The 23,337-nt window shown below is 37.8% G+C and overlaps 1 protein-coding gene across 2 annotated transcripts in view; it reads right to left on the bottom strand.

Annotated features, from left to right (window-relative positions):
- pth1r (parathyroid hormone 1 receptor) overlaps positions 1 to 5,140 on the bottom strand; it is a 154,380-nt gene extending 149,240 nt beyond the window's left edge. The window contains exon 1 of one of the 2 annotated variants that reach the window (XM_088643038.1): positions 3,704 to 5,140. In XM_088643038.1, the coding sequence (XP_088499164.1) occupies positions 3,704 to 3,778 (75 nt within the window). In that variant the 5' untranslated portion in view covers positions 3,779 to 5,140. Of the gene's footprint in view, positions 1 to 3,583; positions 3,673 to 3,703 lie in introns of those variants that run through there. The other variant, XM_088643039.1, reaches the window with a different exon arrangement.
- Between the last annotated feature and the right edge of the window lie 18,197 nt (positions 5,141 to 23,337).

The raw sequence follows: 23,337 nt of genomic DNA, 5'->3' as shown, positions 1-23,337 counted from the left end.
AAACTGACATGTAAACCTTCCCTTTCAGTCTTTTCCCAGTGGCTGAAGCATGAACGCTGATATATTCTACCACAAGAGAGTCCTAAAGATTCTTAAACAATACTTTTTGTTTCTGTGTAACCTCCTGGTTTATGCTCTGGACTGCTTTTAGCAAGATGACCAGTCCTCGACAGAGTCAATGCGGTCTTGGAAATGTTCAATTTTTATACTGTCTGGCAGTGGAAGGATAGAGCTCCAAATGTTTAGAAATGTTTTTGTCCCACCAACTATTCAAAAAACAAAAAATCATATTTGGATCATGGCTTAATGTTCTCCAGTAACATGTACTGTATACTGAAAACCAAACTCACAATGTTACTGAACTTTATGTACAACAGGGTTACCCAAACACCTTGGTAACTGTTTGTCCAATTATTTCAAATCCTGATTACTCTCTTAAATATGCTTAGTAATGGCTCACATAAACTGAATCTTAATTAATCTTCTTTTTTTTCTACTTCATACACCACTGCATCTCATAAAACATTGATTGAGGTTAAATATCAACCCTTTAGGTTATTTAAGAAAAGATTGTGTTTGATTCAACAATGGTAGGAAATTATGACTCTCATTATTTTTGGGATTCTTAAACCTTTTTCTGGTTCTGTAAATCTTACAGTAGCATGGACACCTTCTCAAAATTAAGAAAGGTTAAATGAAGAAGAGATATTTTAACCCATCTCTTGAGTAATAAAAGATGCTATTGTGAATTAAACATGTTTTTGTTCCAAGGAATTTATTTTTTTCATAGATCACTGAGCAACTGTGTTAGCATGAAATAGGAATTGAATCATCTTATTTGCACACTTTGCACTAACTAGCTTAAAGGATTAAACACATAAGGTCTGAGTTTCAACATAGCAAAACAACACCTCTGTCTGAATATAAAGCGTTGTACCACAAAATATTTGGAGCTCTATCCCATTCATGAATAGAGTAAACAATTATTAGGGGAAGCAGAAAAATACTTTTATACAAGCTTCTCTAAATAATTGTTAGAGTGAAATATCATCCTATGAGCTGAACAGAGAAGACTATTAGAGGACCTGACACAAGTATTCAAAATTCTTAAAGACACTGACAAAGACAGCTCACGTTAGAAATAACAGTGAAACACGGGGGTGCAAGTGGAAAATGTGGCAGTGCATTTAAAACCAAGAACAAGTTGCAATCCTTTACCCGAAGGGCTGTGAGAGTATGGAACAAGCTACCCAGCCATGTTGTTGAAGATAACCTGGCTTCTTTCAACATTTTCAGTATACTGTACATTTAATCATCTACTTACAGTATATGCTTACTACTAAATGGTCACCTTTTGTTTGTAACCTTCCATATTTTTACAAACATATTCAAATGTGTTTCTTCTCCCTTTCTTCCCTATGATACAAATGTCTTCTTCTGCATAATTTTAATTGACAAATACAGTATATGTGCTTACACAAAATTGAATTACATAGACACACCTGAAGATGGACAGACATTATCTTAGTGCATCGCTGAAAACTGACAAGTACCATAAAACCAAAATTTGACTTTTTTTAAAGAAAACCTCACTTGAGTCATGCATTTCATTTTTCCTCAGATACACCTTAAAAACAACAAATCCGTTTTAAAGTTGAAAAAAAAAACATATAATTTTCTAAAACAAATGAAATAGCTTCCAACATTCTCTGTGGCTTCTCTTGACATACATTCTGAAAATATATTCTTTTGTTTTGCTTCAGTTATTTCTTTTCTTATGTATAGAGTGACTGATTGACTGATGTACAGTATTTATTTGTTAATTTTTATTATTGAAATTTAGTTCTGCCTGGTCCCATTATTAACTGCTACAAGTTCATGAAAGAAACTGTCTAGTACTGTACTAAAGTATGAATAATTAACAATGTATTGCCAAATATATAATTTCTGGTGTTTGTTGTACACAGAAAATGTTCAGAGCAAAGTCGCTACAACACAAATACATTAATTTATAAAATGGCCTGTAAGATAGAAACTTAGTAAATTTAAAAATTTGGCAATGCACTATTAAGTTTTAATACATGAAAAACACAAGAAATGTGTAAAAAACATCTAGAACATGCGTCTTTACTGACATACCTGTACACGTGAATTTGTAATAATGAAAGTGAAGGAAATACTCAGGACAAAAATTACATGCAATATCATCTACAGTATGCTTATGTTTGCTTTACATAGACTGATTAACAATCACATACACATTATTTAATCATATTTCATCAGTTGGAGGCTAACATTTGTAAGTTGTATGGAAGGATTTTGAACAATATAATAAAAAGTGCTGACATTCTTGTACTACTTTATTTAGTATTATATTAGTTTTCTACAAAAAGCAGAAATGAGTAATTCACTTAAACCCATTACATCTTTATATATTATAATACTTAGATACATACTTAGTGTACTGACCTTAGTAAGAAGTTACGACACTTAAGAGCATCATTTCTAAGACAAATCAGTAAATTAATGCATTCGAATATGCCAAAGACCTGCCTTTCTTGATATTAATCTCTTGATCATTTACTATATAAGTAGCCATAAAACAGGCTCAGATGTTTTCAACCAGTGGTCCAGGGACCCCTTGAGGTCCCCAGAAACTTAGTAAAACTATTTTAGTGATGTGTAAAATTAACAGACTCAGGATTTTTTTCAACATTTATGGTTGTTATACTCATCTACATTTTCATTTTTAATATTAACAATAGCTAAGCTTATAACAAGAAAAGATTGCAAAGTGATTTCTTAAGACACTGTCCTTATTGAGGGGACATTATTGGAAATGGGTCCCCATGCACAAAAGCACCAAGTTAAACGCTTCCTTTCAATCCACGTTCTAATTAACAGTGGTCGGCACACCAGCTGGTCCCATTACCAACTTAAAAGCATTAGAGAGAAATAAGTTGTCATTCTTATAATAAATCATTCCAAGTAAATAAGCTTTGTCTATTCACTACCATTAATATACACTTTTATCTAAATAATCAATCAGAATTTCACCAACATACCACTATTGCTGTTGGTACTGCGTCTGTAAGTGTCCTACTGTTGATTCATTCCATTAAGAGATGAATAATATTAATTTTCAAACACGAAAACAAACTATCAGTTTAAAAAAGGTATACTTTTCATAGAAGTTCACAATAGTTAAATACAATGCACATAGCTTAGACCATTACCCACGCAGTATTATTCACATCTCCAATTTAAATGGAAAACTAAAATCACTTCCACAAATACAGTACCTTTCCTATACCATTTTCCGGTGACATGTTTTTTCTTTCTGGACTCTGCATTGCTCTAGAATTAACCTTAAAAAAAATATGGCTTAAAACCACTTTCATCAAAATTGCCAGGCATATAGTGTCACAGCAAGGCGAGCTATCTGTGGTACACTGTGCATATCAATACGACTGTACTACTGTATATCGTTAAATATATTTTCATAGAAAACAATATTAGTGCTAACAGGCTTTAAAAACATAATGACTTTTTATGACTAAATTTCACTCTTTGGAAACCTCACCATGGAGTGCAGCAACGGTCTGAAGCAGATTCCGAGCAGGCAGGTAAATAACTACACACCCCTTCACCCTTGTAGAGATGCATGCCACATGCCAGAATGGGTATTGCAGAAAGAACTTACCAGACCATAGGCGCAGCTCAGGGCTGAACAGCACAGAATAATGCTCAAACTGTGTAGCAGTAGAGTAGATCCCATAACTAAACCAACTAATCGAACCTCCAACAACCGCTGGAATAAAGTAACTTCATATGGTTTGATAGCCACTTAAAAATGTTTTCACTGACGTTTTCATCCACTTAAATCGGAGCCAGAGAACCGGTCATCTTTTTACATCCATTCTGTTTCCCCATAACGTAGACGATCGTGGCTTGTACAATTATTAAAATAATCTCTAGGCTGCTTTTTTTTCCAAATCTGCAACACATTTAGTCTGCGCTGAGACTCTTTATTTCTCTGCATCTGTCTGTTTTGCAAAAATCACATCCATATGTCAAAACTGTTATTTATTTCCTTCTCGTTCTGCGGTGGGAAGTTCAAATGATTCTTTGTGGAGAAGAAACCAGTACTTTATTTTTAGATCTTTTAATTTTCCTTCTGCCGTACTTTCATTTCAAAGAATGTTACTTTTAAACTTGTTTTCTCTTAAAACAAGAGAGATCAAAATGCGGATCTGCTATTTAGTAAATTGAATACACGTTACAAAAATTATAGGGTTGAAAACTGCACGCTAATTACATGCTGTAGGGATCAGCGTCAAATTTGAAGAAAAAGAAATAAGACCATTTTTGCACATACAAGGTCAATATAAAAACAAAATACATATTACAGCTGGCATCTGTAAAACATTTTAGATCTCGAAAAAAGATTGCTTTGCATTCTGATCAGCTGTTGAACGAATCACGTTAGCTCATAATCAAAACAGTCAATAATTAGTGTCCACTTGAAGATCCGGAACATAGTTCATGTATTCTTTGTACGATAAAAAGACTTTCTTCATATATTCTGACAGAAAGTCTTCATAACACAAGTTAAAGGTTCTTCACATTAGCCACACTACTTCAAGAAACATAAACCTCTTTCATTCACAGTAAATATTAGGTTCGGGGGCTCTCCAGTTGCAGATGATTTAAAAACAGGAAAAAAATCTTTCGCAGCAGTATTACATATCCTCAAAAAAAGTAGAAACTGACAAAGATGAAGTTTGCCACTTTCAAACCGAAGTTTAAAACTTAAATCCTTAACCATCAGTAGGAGGCGCTTCCATTTACTGAAGGTACGTGTGCAGTTTTTTTTTTCGGTTTAAACCGTTTTGCAGAGCAGGCAAGGGGATATGCAGCTACATCTTGTTTACTAGTGTGCATGTGTTGTATTCGTGAGGAAACTCGTTTATCATAATTATCTGCTTGTACTGCAATTAGTTTAACATGTTTTCATTACTCTATGAAAAAAAAGACAAAGCCCTTTTCCAAAGGAAACACGAAAGTTAAATTTCCACAGCTTTAAGTCAGAATCCTGCTGCAAATGGTTATAACCACCACCACCCCCAGCTCCGTTTGGTTCTCTGTGCCTTTCTCGAGTAGTAGGGACAGAAAGAGGCAGATATTAAAGGGAAGCAAGACAGGACCCGATTGGTTCATAGTGTCTTCCATGTGATTAAGCACTGACTTCAAATGACATCTTTTCCCACCCCTTTGCCACTGACACATTCATACATTGTGTTACAGAGTTCTGAAAATCTTCATAAAGGCTGGTTTTATCGGCTTTTTGCAGATTTTAAGGTTCGAAGGACACATTATTTCAGTGTTACAAAGTGAAAAAATATGCAGAGACCATTTTTCTGTGTTCAACCGAGCGAACGGGTTTATTTTTTTAGGTTGGGTTCGTGAAAGAGAAATTATACTTTGGCCATTCAAGGCTACAATGAAATATAAGGAAATATTAAAATAATGATAATTTAATAATCATATAATAAAATAATACGCATATTTGCTACACAATTAAGTGTATTTAATGTCAGATATTCTCAGTCATTTATCATTTTAAGCCTGTATTTTTTTTCCCCAGGAGGATAATATACTGTAGTGACCCTTAAAAATAACCTTTTTTTTCATGGAAAAATCTCTAGGTCATCTGTAGGTTATTTTATAAGGGAAATAAACTGTTGGACCACCAATGATACTGATACTGCTTGAATAAGTATTCATATATAAACACAGGCACATATTCAGTGTCTTGCATGTAGACCCTTGCAGAGTTTTCACATTTTGATGCTTTAAAGTTTGCAATCATGTCTGTTTGAAGGAGCAATTCATATTTATTACAGTAAACTGTATACACAAACTCTCCCACACATTCAAAGCAAAAAAGAAAGAAGCAAATAGATCATTTATTTATATTGATAATGAAAACAACATGATTACACAAATCAAAGTAGTTTGCACTTTCAAACCTCAATTAATGAAGCTGAACCTCAGTTAATTAAGGTGCAAAGAATTGCTTTAATGAGTGGCAAAATTAGTTAAGTGGCCTTTGTATGCAACAAAAGCTGTTCACATGATTCCAGAATAATTAAACCTATCTATGTAAGGTCCCTCCAACAGGTAGTGAATCTGAATATTATAATGCAAACATTGAACTATGGAGACCAGGGATCTTTCAAAACAACTCAGAGAAAAAATGGTATATGAAGATACTGATTAAGAGAAGGGTAGAAAAAAGATTAAAAGACCTCAGCAGCCAAGGTGGAGTTGTTAGCCTTTGTGAGGAATCTAAAATCCTGCTTGGCATTTACAATAAAGTACCTAAGTAAAGGATACCGCTAACATGATGCAAAACATTTGTGGTCAAACAGGACAAAAGGGAACCTTTTTATCTAAATGCATTGTGTTACATTTGATACAAACCCAACATAGAACACCAGTCAGTCAACACCATCCCTACTATTAAGTATGGTGGTGGCATGTTTGTGTTAAAGTTCTGCTTCTCATCAGCAGGGACTGGGAACATATATGGAGAAAAATCTTGCAAATCTTAGAGGAAAACCTGGTCCAGACCTAAGAGTGGGGCATAAAAAAATTGTGTTTCAGTAAAACAATGATCCAAAGCAGAGGGCTAAAACTACTGTACACTGGAATGGATTAAAAATAGTGAATGTTCTTAAGTAGCCCAAAAGTCCTGACTTGAATCATGTCCTGAATATGGAATGACTTGAAAACTGCTGTCCATAAGAGATTCCCAAGCAACTTGAGAGACCTTGAGAAAATCTGCTAAAGTAACATTGAAAACCCACCGCGAAAACTCAACTGATCAACAAGTGAACTACGGGCAGAACTGTGGACAGCTGAATCTAAGTATTCAGAACTAGCGCTACATCAGGAACGAACTGGTCTTGTGCAGAAACTCTGCTAGTAAGCCAAAACTAACTAGCCAGTCTTCAGAGAGCCCACTGTTAGAGCATCGCAGCAGGAATCTCTCCCACTTCTCTCCAGCCGCAACACCACAGCTCGGCAGCAAGCCATAGAGCGCCGACTAGACACAGCAACAAGCCTGCCGCTATTTCTTTGTCTGCAGGAGATCTGAATCCACACAGATTGGATGAGTATTCAACATTCTGCATTACAGTTTGAGAATTCAATTGTTACCTCAATCAAAGTTGATATCAATTTAATTCCTATGAGTGATGTACAGTACTTGCTTTTGAGTATCTAGTGTAGAAGTTGTAATCCAAGTTCATTTAGGAAATGGTCTAAATCAATTATATACTGAATGTACGTCCCTCTTGGTATTTGTAACTCTTCGTGATTGAATATATACCTTTTGTATTCTGCTAACGCCCACTATAAGATCTGTTATGTTTATATGCACATTTTATGCATTAATAAATGTATTCTTGTGTATTAGTATCCGTGTGTGTGCATTGTTTGAGTTATCCCGCAAGGCTGATTCTAATAGCCATCAAAGAATCATTTTGTGACTTACTGCTACAATTAATAATTGTCCCAGTAAAAGCACAAAACCCCTACATTTACTGGTGCCTTGTGAGAGGATGCCTACAGCTGAATAAAGTTGCTTCCAAAAAATCATGATTCTTATCAAATCAACACATTTATTTTTTTCTCTTTAATTTTTGTTAAACAGTTTTTAGATTTTTACTGTAAATTATATTACACTTAGAAATCTTCAATGATACATGTAGGTTTTGAACTCAATATTATATTTAGAAAATGTGAATCTACTATTTTGTAATTTCACAAAATTAGATATAGGAAGAGTCTGAAATCTTTCACAAGGCACTGTATTGATATACTGTAGGTATTTAAATCTTAAAAGAAAACTCTTACATACTGTACAAAACTCTTTGTACAGAAGTGATACAAAATAAAGTTCCTGTTTCAGTACTTGAACACTGCAGGCCATCATACTCTAAAATGATATACCTGTACATGCATACATTCTCTATTTTGTTTGTATTTATACATACGGGTGAAAGGGTCTTAATTATCAACCACCTTTAGTGATTATAAGGTATACAAAACCTTAACAGCCAAGAACTGTTACCACTCTTCTCAATACATTTAAATGCAAAATAGGTAATGATATCAGAAAGCACAGACACACATTTGTGCTAAAACAAGCACTTTCACTGAAGTGTTTGCTTTACTTTGAATGGGATTGGGGGATTACTGGAATGGACAGACGTCCCATCCAGGGTGTATCCCACCTTGCGCCAGTTGCTTGCTGGGATAGAAAATAAATGGATGGAATGTTGATAATGTTTCTTAGCTGTTTTGAGTTTGGGAGTGATGCTGGAGAATGGAGTAAGGATCGTCTTGACCTGCAGGGTTCATGCTGAAGGCTCGGTATTCTGTGAGAAACTATGTAATCTACGAACCCTGTGCGGGTTTCCAGGCAAGGTCCAGTAGCTGAAGTATCCAAGGCAGGCGACAAGGTAGCGTGGTTGGTTATTCCAGGCAGGGTCAAGTCCAGGTAGTACACAAAAAGAGAGACAAACAAATCCGATAAGGGTGAGGCAAGAGCAAGATATCCAAAAACCAAAACCAAAAAGTCGATGTTCAGGGATTCCAGACGAGGAAGAACAGGTACTAAGGAGGAAAGGGCGAGGTGAGCTCAGGAGGCGGAAAAGATACTGTACCAGTACCGAGCAATGTTACCGGGAGAACTGAGGGTTTAAATAGTGAAGGAAGGGGTGTGTAAGGGAAATTGGATAATGAGGGGTTAATTAAGACCAACTGCAGCCGTAACATTGGCATTAAAGAGTAAAATTAAAAATCGTTTTGAACAAATATCTTATGACATAAATAATTTATTTGGACCTACAGCATTTCTTTGAGGTGAAAATAATAAAGATAACTCAAAGAATTGTATGATTCCAGAATTTTTATTCATTCATAAGTGAACTGATTTTTTAAAGATTTGGATAATAATCATCCAGAACATTTGTAATATTACACATTTTTAATGTTATTGGGAATTTCTTATACAATTCCAGACTGATTGTCAATTTTTCTTTGTGGTATGTCTATATAACATTTTTAACAATGTTTTGCCCAATACTGTATATACTGTACACAGAAGACAAAATACTGAAAACAAGGTTGAGGGGTACAATGTAGGACACAATTGTGCTCACACTACTTGTTTACTTCATATTGATAGTTTTTGGAAAGATCCCGTATGTTGTAAGAAGTACATGTGAAGGCACTGCAGTCATTTATGCAACAAAATTGCATCTGTGAGCGTTTTAGGACATCAGCCAGTTTCTTTTAGAAACGCATACTGTATATTATCCTTAACTTTATGCTTTTATTGTCCAGTTAAAAAATGTCCTGCAAAAAGAAAAGCAAGGAAACTGTTGCAAGTTCTATTCTTAAATGAAACTGTCTTTTAAAGAAGCAAATCACCAGGGGTATTGTTTACTGTCACTGATTCAAATCGCACATTTAATTATCAAACATTTGAAGGTAACAGTCTCTGAAAGTGATTATCTCCTGTATAGTGTATCTGTTATTGGTTTTGTTTATAGATCTAATCCCTTTTGTAGACATCAAATAGAAATGCTGTACACATTTCAGTTGTTTGAGAGGGAGCTTGATAAAAGAAGTCAGGGTTATATGAAGATTGCATCTGACAGTCAAGGTTTGATTTCCCCTCACTACTTTAAATTCAAAGTTAACAATGCAGATGCAAATTTCTACTCATAAAAGTTAGAATAGGTTCTAGTACAGATGAAGAACAGGAAGCTACAATGATGATATCTACATACAGTATGTGTTTCTCTGTCTCATGTCCAGGATGTGTATTACAAAGCAAGATTACAGAAGCCCTAACTGAAATGAAGCCAGAAGAATACACAACTAGCCCCTATTCTTTTAGTAATAAAGTGTTTTCACCTGAAATGGTGAAGCACAGAAGGAGAGCCATAATCCTGATGGGATCTAAATGTGTTAAGTAGAAAATAATACAGTACCATTATGAAATAAAAATATTTTCAAGATTTCTTTTTTGTATCCTAATTAGTTGACCAATCAATAATAAAGAACCCTCAAAACCAGCAGCCATATCACCCTGCAACTCTCAACTGGCAACCCACTGAAGTTAAGCAGGTTTGAACCTGGTCAGTACCTGGATGGGAGACCTCCTGGGAAAAACTAAGGTTGCTGCTGGAAGAGGTGTTCGTGGGGCCAGCAGGGGGCGCTCACCCTGTGGTCCATGTGGGTCCTAATGCCCCAGTATAGTGAGGGGGACACTATACTGTAAACAGGCGCCGTCCTTCGGATGAGACGTAAAACCGAGGTCCTGACTCTCAGTGGTCATTAAAAAATCCCAGGGCGTTTCTCGAAAAGAGTAGGGGTGTAACCCCGGTGTCCTGGCCACATTTCCCATTGGCCCTTACCAATCATGGCCTCCTAATAATCCCCAACTAAGAATTTGCTTCATTACTCTGCTCTCCTGCCCACTGATAGCTGATGTGTGGTGAGCGTTCTGGAGCACTATGGCTGCCGTCGCATCATCCAGGTGGATGCTGCACATTGGTGGTGGTGGAGGGGAGTCCCCATTACCTGTAAAGCGCTTTGAGTGGAGTGTCCAGAAAAGCGCTATATAAGTGTAAGCAATTATTATTATTATTATTATAATAATTAAAAGGATCACTAACCAAAACCCTCAATGTTTTGTGCTCTATTCGCACATGGACAATTAAAGTATTTAATCTTTCTTCAAGTACTGTAGGTCACAAAATCAATACAGGCACAGTGAAATTACATATGTATTCTCTTAGGTCAAAGGTTAATTAAGTCTAAATGTGTATCTGCTTAATTAAAAAAACTATAAAGTATCCAAAATTTGCAGAATGTTACTATATTTTGTGATGATGTGGCAGTGTGTTAGTAAATTACTTAATACCTCCAATGTATAATAGTTAGATTTGACGATGAATACTGTGGATGAATACTTAAAATATGCCTAAACATATTTTTTTACTTGCATAAACATAATTATAAATAGAGAACATTGGTAGTTATTTCTAGATAACTATCAATGGAGGCTTTGGGGAAAGCAGATGGGGGATTTGCCAGGTGTTGACACACACATTAACCTGACACCAGTGTATCATGTTAGTTTTTCACGTTTTAAAAGGTCTGTCTTTGTTTTTCTGAAAACTTCATGTAATCTTTCTCGTTGTTCCCATCTGGTAGAAGACTGCATGGTCTTCTCCCTTATCCTAGTTTTCTCGATCTCTGTTACTCTAAACTCATGGCTCATTACACTCATTTGATCTTCTCACTAACTTTTCATTCTCCACTTTCTTTGATCACCAGGCATTATAGCATTTGTTATGCACTCTGTGCCACCCAGCTTCACATTGTAGTGTGCTTTCACGAGGCACCAGTTCTGTAGGGGTTTGGGCATTTACTGGGACAATTATTAATTGTAGCAGTAAATCACAAAATTGATTCTTTTAATGGTCTTAGAATCCAACCATGTGGTATAACTCAAACAACGCACCCACACAGGTACTAATACACTAAAATACATTTATTAATACATAGAATGTGCATGTAAACATAACAGATCTTATAGTGAGGGTTATCAGAATACAAAAGATATATATTCATTCAGTTACAAAGGTTTACACATATAAAGAGGACATACGTTCAGTATATCATTCATTTAGACCGTTTCGTAATTGAACTTGGTTACAACTTCTACATTAGATACTCAAAACAAATACATTACTCTTAGGAATTAAATTGATATCAACTGGTTGGGATAACAATTGAATTCTCGAGCTGTAATGCAGTGAAGTTGAATACTCATCCAATCTCTGGGGATTCAGATCTCCTGCGGGCACAAAGAAGCAGTTGCAGGCTTGTTGCTGTCCAATCCGCGCTGTCTGGCTCCGTGCCAGGCTGTGCTGTGCAGCTTGCGACAGTGCGCTGCTGATGCTCTCTGAAGACCGGCTAGTTAGTTTTGGCTGAAACTAGCAAGAGTTTGTGCACAGGAGAAAAGATGACAGTGGGTCCCAGCATGTCAGGAAGAGGGCAGGTTCGTTCCTGATGAAGCGCTAGTTCTGAATAGTGATTCAGCTGTCCACAGTTCCGACCTGTTCACAAGGCTTGCTGCTGATGCTAACCTCGGGTGGATCCTCTGGTTACTCTCTGGCAACCTCCGCTCTAGACTCTTAGAACAGAGGAAAGTTCTGGCACTCGGACACACTGGCTGTTCCGTGGTTGTCCGGGCTGAGTCTCAGGATGGTCAGGACGCGCGCTGCGAGAATGTCCTGCCCTTGGGAGCCTTTCTGCTCCTGGGCCGTCCTGCCCTGGAATTGTCTCGCACCCCTGGAATGGAATTCTACTTAGAGATTCTCCTACTCCAGGCTCTCTGTGTTGCCTGTTTTTACCTGGAAGAACTTCAGCTCGTTCATTGGCTGAAAGTTTCGTGGGCATCAGAGACTCACGTGGGTTACTCGGCCCTACCAGGCCCTGATTGGTTGATCAAGGTGAGATATGAGTCACTTACTCCTGACACTTAGGAATGCAGTCCAGATGTCCACCTGGCACTCCCTAGACAGAGAGGCGCCAATGGATGACCATTGATCATGATAGCCAGGCTTAGCTAAGTGCATCCCCATTTGGGAGCTCTCCCTTATCAAAAGAAACCTGAAATCAGGCTGCACCACAGAGAAGAAGAGAGAGATGGGGCCTCATTTGGGAAAGCACAGCAACACTTAATTCTGTTTTATTAACAAGCATTGCCGCTACAACATACTCTTCCACTTCTATCTTCGTTTTGTTCGTTGTTTTTCTCACTCATTTCACACACTCTGTATATCTTCAAATGGTAAAGGCACAGGGGTAGTCAGAACTAAAACCTGTGCTATATAGCCTCCTCTTACCCTCAGCAGTCGGGAAAAGGTTACACTGTTACCTTGTCAAGTGATTCCCCATTCCTCCAGGTGCTGATGTCTCCTGTCAGGCCTTGTTCAAGAAGTCAATGCTGATCCTCAACAGCACACTTCATCCCCATTAAGCATGGCAAACAAACTACCATACAACCCACTTGCTCAGCACCTTTGATACTTCCCAATATGGCCTAAGCTGCATTTTTATTAAGCATGCCTAGCTCACTGAGTCCCACAGGCCTATTAGACAGCGCAATATGTTACTTATGAGAAATCCATACTGGAACTTTCCATTCTTCCATGCTGGAGCCTAGATGTAGTCTGAAACCCTTTTCCTCCTAGCTGTTCTTATACAGTCTGCCTTTTAATTAGCCCAGAGAAGTAACGAATACCACTTTGAGCCAATCCCAACACCTCATTTCCTTTATGTGGAATTCTACTCCTTTTGAGTGCCAACTCTCACTACTGCACAGGAAGACTTAAATCAATCAATTTTTATTATTGTATAGCACTTTTCAATCCAGAGCATTGTTGATGTACTTCACATACTGTACGTTATACATCAAAAAATATAGAGTAAACAGGAAACAAATGAGAACAATAATAAAAAAATACAATGCATCTATCAGAAATTAAAAGAAGGAAATAGGTTTGAATTTAAGGGAATAAAAAAGGAGTTCTGATGTTTTAAATCATCAATAGAAGTGACATTTTTAATATGGCCAGGAAGAGAATTCCAAAGCTCAGTGACTATCGCTTGAGACTGTGGCCAGAGTTAATGGGACTGAAGAGATCTGAACTGTAAACTTGTCAAAAGTTACACTTGGTAAGAAGTTCTTTTTTTGACAATTTAAAAGCTTGAGTGTTGTGGAAATGTTATCTGTGGAGGTGTGACAAATTTGTAATGTAGAATATGCTTAATAAGGCAGGGGCTGTCCAGAGACCTTGTAACCCCCTGTCACTGCCCATAGAGTAACCTTTGAAGAGTATGAACAAGACTGAGGTGGGAGGAAGGCATCAATGAGGAAACTTCCACTGAGACTATGAAACAGAAACAGTTGGCTCTAGAGCATGTTCAGATACTTTAGTGTTGATTTCTTCTGGGTGACACTGTGGAACAGGTCCAAAATGGTCCAAGGTCCAAAAATTGACTTGTGTTATGTTAGTCTAATAAGACCTTTCACACTTAACAGTAAAAAACTGAGACAGAGCTGTGTCAAACATCCTTTTGCAACTATAAATGTTGTCAAAGAACTATCTTTTATAACAAATGAACCCTGGGAATTATGATACTAAAACATTGCAGTTTGTACCCTGGCTGCTCTCTCATTGCCCAGCAGAATGACAATACTCTATAATGTGTATGTGCATGTTTGTGGACAGAGCACAGGTGTAGATAATGGTATTGGATTTTTGTACCAAAACCTGTCTCTGGCAGCACATTATTGACTTCAGGAACAGCTGCTTTCCTGTGAATTTATGGGAGATTAAAAGTTAAAAGTAGAACTAGTAGAACTGCCTGACCATATCTGTTGTTCATGTGACCAAAAAAAGGCAGTTCTATAAGGACTGTTAGAATCATAAAAGCTCTTAGAGCCTCTCCTAAATTAACAAATTAGTATCTGACTCCAACTGGTGCAGCTATTTAGACCACTATGACTGCTATTTGCAAGTAAAACTAACATTTGAAGACCAAAATGTCTTTTTCACATGATTGTGGTACTTCAAAGTTTACTTCTTAAGGCTGCACTTCACTTGAAAGGCACTTCAGACTGGACTGTGTAGAACCCCAGTGCTCCTTGTGGGGAAAAAAATAAAAGCCTTCAGTGAAATTCTCTCTCAGAAGCTTATTGTTTACCCTTAATGAGTTGCTTTTAACACACCCACCTTTTGACAAAGTGCTCTGTAGGCTGTGCCTGGTGTAGCTGTATTTATTTGCAGAATGAGTTCCATTTCTATCCTAAAACATCGAAACTGTTCCAATAAGCATTATACCTGATGCCTCTACTACAGTAAGTAACTACAGCTAAGAAATATTTTTATTGTTCCTAGTCTAAATTGCATATTCAAGACAGTGCATTCAGAAATGTGCTTTATTTCCAATCTAGTCTAAATATGACCCTTTCATATTTTTTTGCTTTAAAGCCTAGTCATAGATACTTTGAATTAGCAATTAATATGTTATACTGTATACAGAACTGCTTCACACTATATCCATCCATTTTCTAACCGCAAGCAACTCGGCGCACATCACAGAGCGTACTCAAATACAAACACACAAACTCCCCAGGACCAATTTTCCTAGAAACCAATTAGCCTACCAGTATATCTTTGGACTGTGGGAGGAAACCAGAGCACTGAGAGGAAACACACACAAGCCTTAAGCTTGGGAATTCAACTCAGGGTCCCAGCTCTGTGAGACAGCAATGCTAACTGCTGTGCTGTCCTTAGCCCCCTGGCTGCGTTTTATATATCAACGTCCTGGTCAGAGCTGCAGGATTGAATTGAGTGGCTGGAGTGTTCAATTCAACTTTATTGTCATTAAACTTACACAGGTGCATAGTATAATGAAAAGTGTTTCTCATTAGTCACTCAGGTGCATTATATAAATAGGACAGAAGATAAGACAATAGACAGTAACTCAATAGCAATAACAGTAACATGTAATAACATAAATAACATGTAATCAAGTAATCAAAACTGTGCAAAATTCCACAAACATACGAACATAGACAATATAACAGGACAAAAACAGTGCAAGGTAATTCTTGGAACAGTGCAAAAATAGTATGGTAAAAAATAGTATGATTAATTAATAAATATTAAATATTATTACGACTGGTACAGTTTTACTGGGCTATCGAGGGGACAGTACAATTTCAGCTTACATGTGTGTGTAGTGTTGTAGGAGTACAGTCATTGTGGGTACAGGAAGATGTTAGGAGAGATCATTATATGGTGGGAGGGGTAGGGGGCGTCACCAACTTGACAACTCTGGGGAAGAAGCTATTTTGGAGTCTAGTTGTGTGCGACTGGAGTGACTGGAACCTTCTGCCAGATGGTAGGGGAACAAACAAGTTATGACTGGGGTGAGTGGGGTCAGACATCATTTTGGTGGCTTTTTTCAGACTCCTGGTGTTGTATATTTCCTGGATTGATGGTAAGGCACTGCCGATGATGTGTTGGGCAGTTTTGACCACCAGCTGTAGTGCCTTACGGTCAGATGCGGTGCAGTTGCTGTACCAGACTGTGATGCAGCTGGTCAGTATGCTCTCCACCGTACATCTGTAGAAGTTGGTGAGGATCTGTGGATGTAGGTGTATTTTCTTCAGCCTTCTCAGGAAGTACAGCCTTTGTTGTGCCTTCTTGATGAGACTGAAGGTGTTCAGTGTCCATGTAAGGTCCTTAGAGATGTGAACACCTAGGAATTTGACGTTATTCACCATCTCCACCACAGACCCTTCTATGTAGATGGGGAGTGAACTTTTCCTTGTCTTCTGAAGTCAACAATCAGCTCTTTGGTTTTGCTGATGTTGAGACATAGGTTGTTGGTTTGGCACCAGTCTGCAAGTTATTTTATCTCCTCCCTGTAGGCAGTCTCATCATTGTCAGTGATCAGGCCCACGACTGTGGTATCGTCAGCATACTTGATGATGGTGTTTATGCTGAACTTGGCAGTACAGTTGTGGGTGAACAGGGAGTAGAGCAGTGGGCTGAGCACACAGCCTTGAGGGGCACCGGTGTTAAGGGTGAGTGTGTTGGAGGTGAGGTTGCCAATCCTGACAGTCTGGGGTCTGCTGGTGAGGAAGTCTAGGTTCCAGCTGCAGAGGGTTGTATCTAAACCTAGAGCCCTGAGTTTGGTAGAAAGTTTTATTGGTATTATGGTGTTAAATGCTGAGCTAAAGTCAATGAACAGCATTCTTGTATAGGTGTTCCTTTTATCCAGGTGGGTTAGTTTGGTGTGTAAAGCTATAGAGATTTCATCCTCTGTGGAGTGGTTTGTGCGATAGGCAAACTGGAGAGGATCCAGTGTTTTTGGAATGCTGGCTTTAATGTGTGGAATAAGTAGTTTTTCAAAGCACTTCATTATGATGGGGGTAAGTGCAATAGGGCGGTAGTTGTTCAGGCATGTGGGGGCTGATTTGTTCGGTACTGGCACGATGGTGGTCATCTTGAAGCAGCTAGGTACAGTGGCCTGGGCCAAAGACAGGTTGAAGATGTCGGTACAGACATCAGCTATCTGCCAGGCACATGTTCTAAGTACCAGGCCAGGGATACCATCAGGTCCAGCAGCTTTATGTGTGTTCACTCTACTTAGTGATTTCCACACATCTAGCTTGGATAGTGTGGGGGGTGGGGTGGCAGGGGAGTCCAGGTGGTTGGATAGGGTTTTGAGCTTTGAAGCATGCGTAGAAGGTGTTAAGCTTGTTTGGAAGAGAGGGGTCAGTAGCACTTACAGGGCTTGTTTTGCTCTTGTAGCTTGAGATTGTATTTATGTCTTGCCACATGTGTCGTGGGTTAGCGTTGGTGTTGTAGTGGTGTTCTATCTGGGATTTGTACTGTTTCTTGGCAGATTTTATGCCAGCTCTTCATTTTTTCCTAGCCCCTCTCAGTTCTTCCTCATTACCAGATTTGAAGGCTGCATCACGGGCTTTGAGCAGGGAGCGGATCTCAGTGTTCATCCAAGGTTTTGGATTCGGGAGTTTGCGTATCTTTTTAACACTCACCACATCATCAGCACATTTGCTGATGTAGCTAGGGACTGCTGATGCATACATGTCGATATTAGTGTGGGATCCATGGGAGGCTGCATCTTTGAACACACTCCAGTCTGTGCACTCAAAACAGTCCTGAAGCATTGATTCTGCCTCTTTGGTCCATATTTTTACAGTTATAACTGGAGCCTTAGTGTGTTTGAGAAGTCGTCTGTAGGCTGGGAGTAGGAACAGGGAGATGTGGTCAGATTGTCCAAGAGGGGGGTGAGGTACTGCTTTGTAAGCACCGGGTACATTAGTATAAACAAGGTCAGGTGTGTTGTTTCCCCTGCTGGGGCAGTCAACGTGTTGGTTGTAGCTAGGCAGAACTGATTTCAGATTTCCCTGATTAAAATCGCCTGCAATAATAAAAACACCATCAGGGTGTGCTGATTCTTGTTTACTAATAGCTTTAGATAGCGTTTTGACTGCTTTCTTAGCATTACCGTTAGGAGGTATGTATACATCGGTAATAATGACAGACGTGAATTCCCTAGGTAGATAGAAGGGTCGGCATTTTACCATTAAATATTCTAAGTCGGCTGAGCAGTGGATCGTGATTTCTGTAGTATCTCTGCACCATGCTTGGTTGACATAAATACACAGACCTCCTCCTTTATTTTTACCAGAGGCCACTGTTCTGTCCGATCGGAGAGTTAAAAAATCATCCAGCTGAATGGCAGAGTCCGGTATGTTGTTGTGAAGCCACATTTCCGTAAACACAAGAGTGCAGCAGTCTTTTATTTCCTGGCAAGTAGTGAGCCTGAGTTTTATTTCGTCCAGTTTGTTGTCTAGGGACCGTACGTTAGCGAGGAACAAGCTGGGTATAGGTGGTCTGTTCCGCTGTTCTTTTAGTCTTATTTGCAGCCCGGCTCTCTTACCGCGTTTCTGTTTGCGCTCGCACCGCTTGCGCCGTCTCCTCTCCCGGCGGTCTGCTGTGTAGGGGATGGACGAGCTGATGTAATCCAGGTCGAGCGAACTAAAGGAGAAATCCCTGCAGTTGTTTCTGATGTCCAGTAATGTTTTCCGGTCGTAGGAGAAGTAAGCTTCAGTGTTATAACGTAAAAGTAAATAACGTGACAAAAAACATAAGAATAACGAACAAATAGCACCATTGTTTGAGAGCTAATGAAGCCGCTGCGTCCATGCGCGCCGCCATCTTGTGTTTGTAGATGTTGTGATCAAGGGTAGGTGGGGAAGGGAGGCAGACCCAACAAATGGGGGCTAATAAATGAGCTGATTGTATGCAGTTGACTAGGTATAATGCTGCATTGTCCCTTGTCTTCCTTCTATTTCCTCTTTGTCCCCCTGGTCCAGCCTGTTCCACAACCCCCAGCATTGACTATGGGGCAATAAACAGGCATCAAAGTGCCATTCAATCTTCGCTGACTGGCAAATCAAGGCTTAGAGACTTTGATTAAAAGGGGAACACAAATGGAAGAAAAGGATCACCTCAGACACAAAAAAAACTTTGGCTGTTATATGCATATTAAAAGTCAATATATCCTCAACGTCGATGCCCTATACCCACCTTTGTCACTCATTGACACTTATTTAAGCGATTTCAGAATAAATACACCTCCCTCTGTAAGATCCCTCTGGAAGCTACAGAATTTCAAGCAAAAATGGAACCATTAATGCCAAGGAGCTTTCAAAACCACACAACATTTTTGAAAGCACTGAATATGGTCAAGTTTGTCATTTGGAAGTAGAAGATGTACTGTACCACCCAGATACTGCTTACAGTACAGATACTGCTTAGAGCAGGCTTCCATTCCAACTGAGCAGCCAGGCATAAGAGTAAACTGGCAGGGGTGCTAGCATGAGGCAAACTGCAACTTCAGAACTAGAGATCAGTAGCTGAGATGTCCATGAGTCAGAAATATCCTAGTCACTCCTTAGAGATGGCCTGTATAAAACATTGGCAAATCCATCACAAGTCCCTTATATAGTTGTTACAAAGCCTTTAGGTGATACTGCAAGCATATAGTTAAAAGGTGTTGTGGTCAGATTTTTTTTGTCTAAATACAAAACATTACAACTGTTGCAAACTCAATACAACACACTGAGTCAGCACAATCTGTATTGTCAAGCATGGCAATGACTGCATTATTTTATGGGGATGCTTCTCACCAGGGGCTGGAGAACCTGTCAATATTGAGAAGAACATACAGTATTTGGAAGAATGTACAGTGAAACTTTAGAAGAAAACAGGCATGAAAGTTTCAGCTGAATAATGACCCAAAGCACAATGCTAAGGTTATATTGGAGAAGGTTAAGAAGTTGAATGTCTTTGAGTTTCCTCAAAGAGAAAACCTGTTTCAGCATTTAACCAATCAACATGCCAGAGCTTGAGTAAGTTTACCAAGAAGAACATCCCAATGTGCAAAATTGGTAGCCAAAAAGACTCCCAGCTCTAATTGCTGCCAAATGTGCTTCCACCAAGAACTGACTCAGAGGGGTAAATAGTTGTACAATCAATAGATTTTAGTTTTTGATTTTTATTTGCAGTTTTAGCTGATCTTTAACTTATTCCACTCATAATGAAACACCTATGTTCAGTTCAAGCATTCATGAGTAAAAAGAAATGAGTTTCAGTTGGTTCGAATATGAATTCATCATTTGTAATATAACAAAATAGGACATTGTTGGAAGATGTTACTACTTACGTAAGATACAGTATGTCCACAGCAAAATTAATCAGAATACACATGCATTTCATGCATTATTCATGTTTCTAAGGTAAACATTTACCTGCAAATAAAAAACCCTAAAATATCCTGGTTTTCAAACCTATAACTTACAGACTGAAGGAATGCCAGCTTTGCCTGGAGTACAACAAGGCCTTATTGAACCAGGAATGGATTCAGGCCTAGTCACCACTATAGCCACGATGAGCTTTGCTGTGCTTTAGGAAGCTCAGCCTGCCTGGATTCTTGTGGATGAGGGAATGGTAGCTCCAAGTGAACCACTGCAGCTCACCATCATTCTTCATATGCATGTGTCACCATCCTCATCCTAAATAGTTCCATCTCTTCTCATCTCCCCACCTCATTAGGCTATGCATTTTACTGCTGTTGTCATTCTCCAGTATCTAAAAATGCTCGACCGTTCTCCCTGATCTGGTGTCTTCCTAGGAACAATCTCTGAAAGTGGCACCTAGACAGAGTTTCCCACTGATCACTATTGTCTCATGTCTTTTTTGTAATTTTGGTATTCACATCCACAATGTTTTGTTCTATGTATACTGTATAATCTACAGTATAAATGATTAAATGACAAGTAATAAAGATGAATTTGATTGCCTTGAGCTATCTGGCCTTCTTAAACTATTTTCCTATGTCAGAGAATTTAGAACTAATGATTAATTGAGACATTTATCAGGGAAAACAAACATCCACACACAGCAATAGTCTTAATCAGAGCCAAAGGAAGCATCATCATGACAACTGAGGGATGTATTACATGGTGCTAATCTGCTTTAAGTTGATTTTGTGGCATGGGTTAAATGGTATGTACTGTAATATAACATAATTCAAATTATAAATGTCCTCAGGAGCACAGCAGATTAATTTAATCAATGTTCAGACATTTTACTTCTGGAGGCTTAAAAAAAAGCTCAATAAAAAGAGCTTAGGTAACAATTAAACAAGGATGTTTTGTTCTTCTGGTTTAGGTTGTCTAAACCCAACTGTAAGAGGGCACTTCACTGAAACATCATGTTACTTAAATAATAACCTGTAATAAACTACACAAATAATTCTTAGAATATAATCTTGAGGACAAAGTCATAAACAATCAGAATTTTAGAGTCATTCCCATTAGGTAATGTGCCTTCAGAGCAAGAAAAGAGGTACACTGACATAGTGTATAGAGCAAATCTCATTACAAATGTAAAAATTCAGAACTTTTTACCATTGCTTTCTGCTAAATAATATACAATAGAATTCAATATTCATCATCATGTATTGTACAGTATGTTTATCAGCTCATTCTGATGCTAATATTTATCATATAGAGATGAAATACATACTACATTTACTGTATGTACCTGTTGAACTTGCAGATGGTACCTTAATCATACAAAAATACATGGCTTTGAACAAAAAAAATAGTTATTACTTATTTTTAGAAGTAGTAGTAGAATAATAAGAAGTATTATACAATTCATAACATTGCCGTTGTAATCAAAATGAGGTTTCCATACAAACTCTAAAACAAAAATTACTCTACCATTCTGAAGAAAATATTTTCTATTTGTTTTCACTACAAATCAAGAATTTTTATTAAACCTTTATTTAAATCAATTTTTGATACAAATCAACAAGACTACTGTATAAGGTTAAGTGTAGTGTTGCATTTTGGAAAAAAATGGCTATTACTTATTTTGGAAAAAAAAACAACTAAAGAAGATCTAAGGATTTTTAAAACCATGAAAGGAATTTAAACATCAAATACTACCTATTGTACTATTCAGCACAAGAAAAAGGTCTAGACACCACAACTCAGTAATGAGGAGAACTGGACAAAGGTCACTGGACATTTATTTCATATTAAGTTCAAATTAAGAAATCTCTAATCCCTTTGTAACAAACCAGCTTGCAAGCCAGCAAGATTTGTCATGTAGTGAAAAAAGATCTTATCTTCTTATCTTTAAGAAATTGTCTTTTTTATGTAGACAGAATTTACAGTGCAAGTGATTCTGTTCTTGTAAGACATGTTTTATAAAAAATCACTCTTTAAAATCTTAGTCTTTTGTTGTTTATTCTTTTATCTTGTTCCTTTTGCTTTAATTTTATATCCATCTCCCTGAAATTATTTATACTTTTATTTTGACTTAAACTTATTTGGAAATTGTCACCTTTTAATTGTGTATTTATTTTTAATGTTTTCATTTTTTTGCATCAGAAGTGGAATTGCCAAGCTAGAGATCAACTTCTTCCTCCCTTTATATTCTTCTACTGTTCCGCACAACTCAGATTCAGAAAACTATTGCAGCTGCTTGTTAATTTTCACAAGGCAAATTTAAATCTTCAGCTTTATTTTCTTGTTCAAATCTAGTGTCTCTATGGTTTTCTAAAACATGAACAGAGCTACTAAAATTTTCTATTTCAGACATCGATAGCATTTCCACGTTGAAGTCTGATATTGTCAGATGTTAGGAGCTACGCAAAGCTTGGAAAGAGACCTCTAAAGAAAATCCAGTCATTTTACTGATACATGTTGTCTTTCTGGCACACATCCATCCAGAATCCCTAACCCAGTGCCCTAGAATTGTAGGCAGAGACATTGTTCCATAGGAGGTGCTATCCTCCAGATGAGCTGTCAGATTGAGAGGATCTTCTCTACATGGTCATTAAAAGTCCCTTGGTTCATTCCTTAAGTGTAAGTGTGTTAACTCCAATGCCCCAACTAAATTCAATACCGAGCTTCCTTTTAGTCTTCTAAGATTCTTACTTAAATCAATTGGTGAAGACATTTTTCATTTCTCCACCTGATCTGTTGTGTCATGGGACAGTGGCTGCTAAATACTAAATCCCTGTACTTCACTGTATTTTTCTATTTGGATCTTCATTATT

Source organism: Lepisosteus platostomus, chromosome 8 (assembly GCF_059453375.1).
Source record: "Lepisosteus platostomus isolate fLepPlt1 chromosome 8, fLepPlt1.hap1, whole genome shotgun sequence".
NCBI classification, from domain to species: domain Eukaryota; kingdom Metazoa; phylum Chordata; class Actinopteri; order Semionotiformes; family Lepisosteidae; genus Lepisosteus; species Lepisosteus platostomus.
Note: the sequence above shows the minus strand (reverse complement) of the source record. Positions and strands in the feature narration are given on the sequence as shown.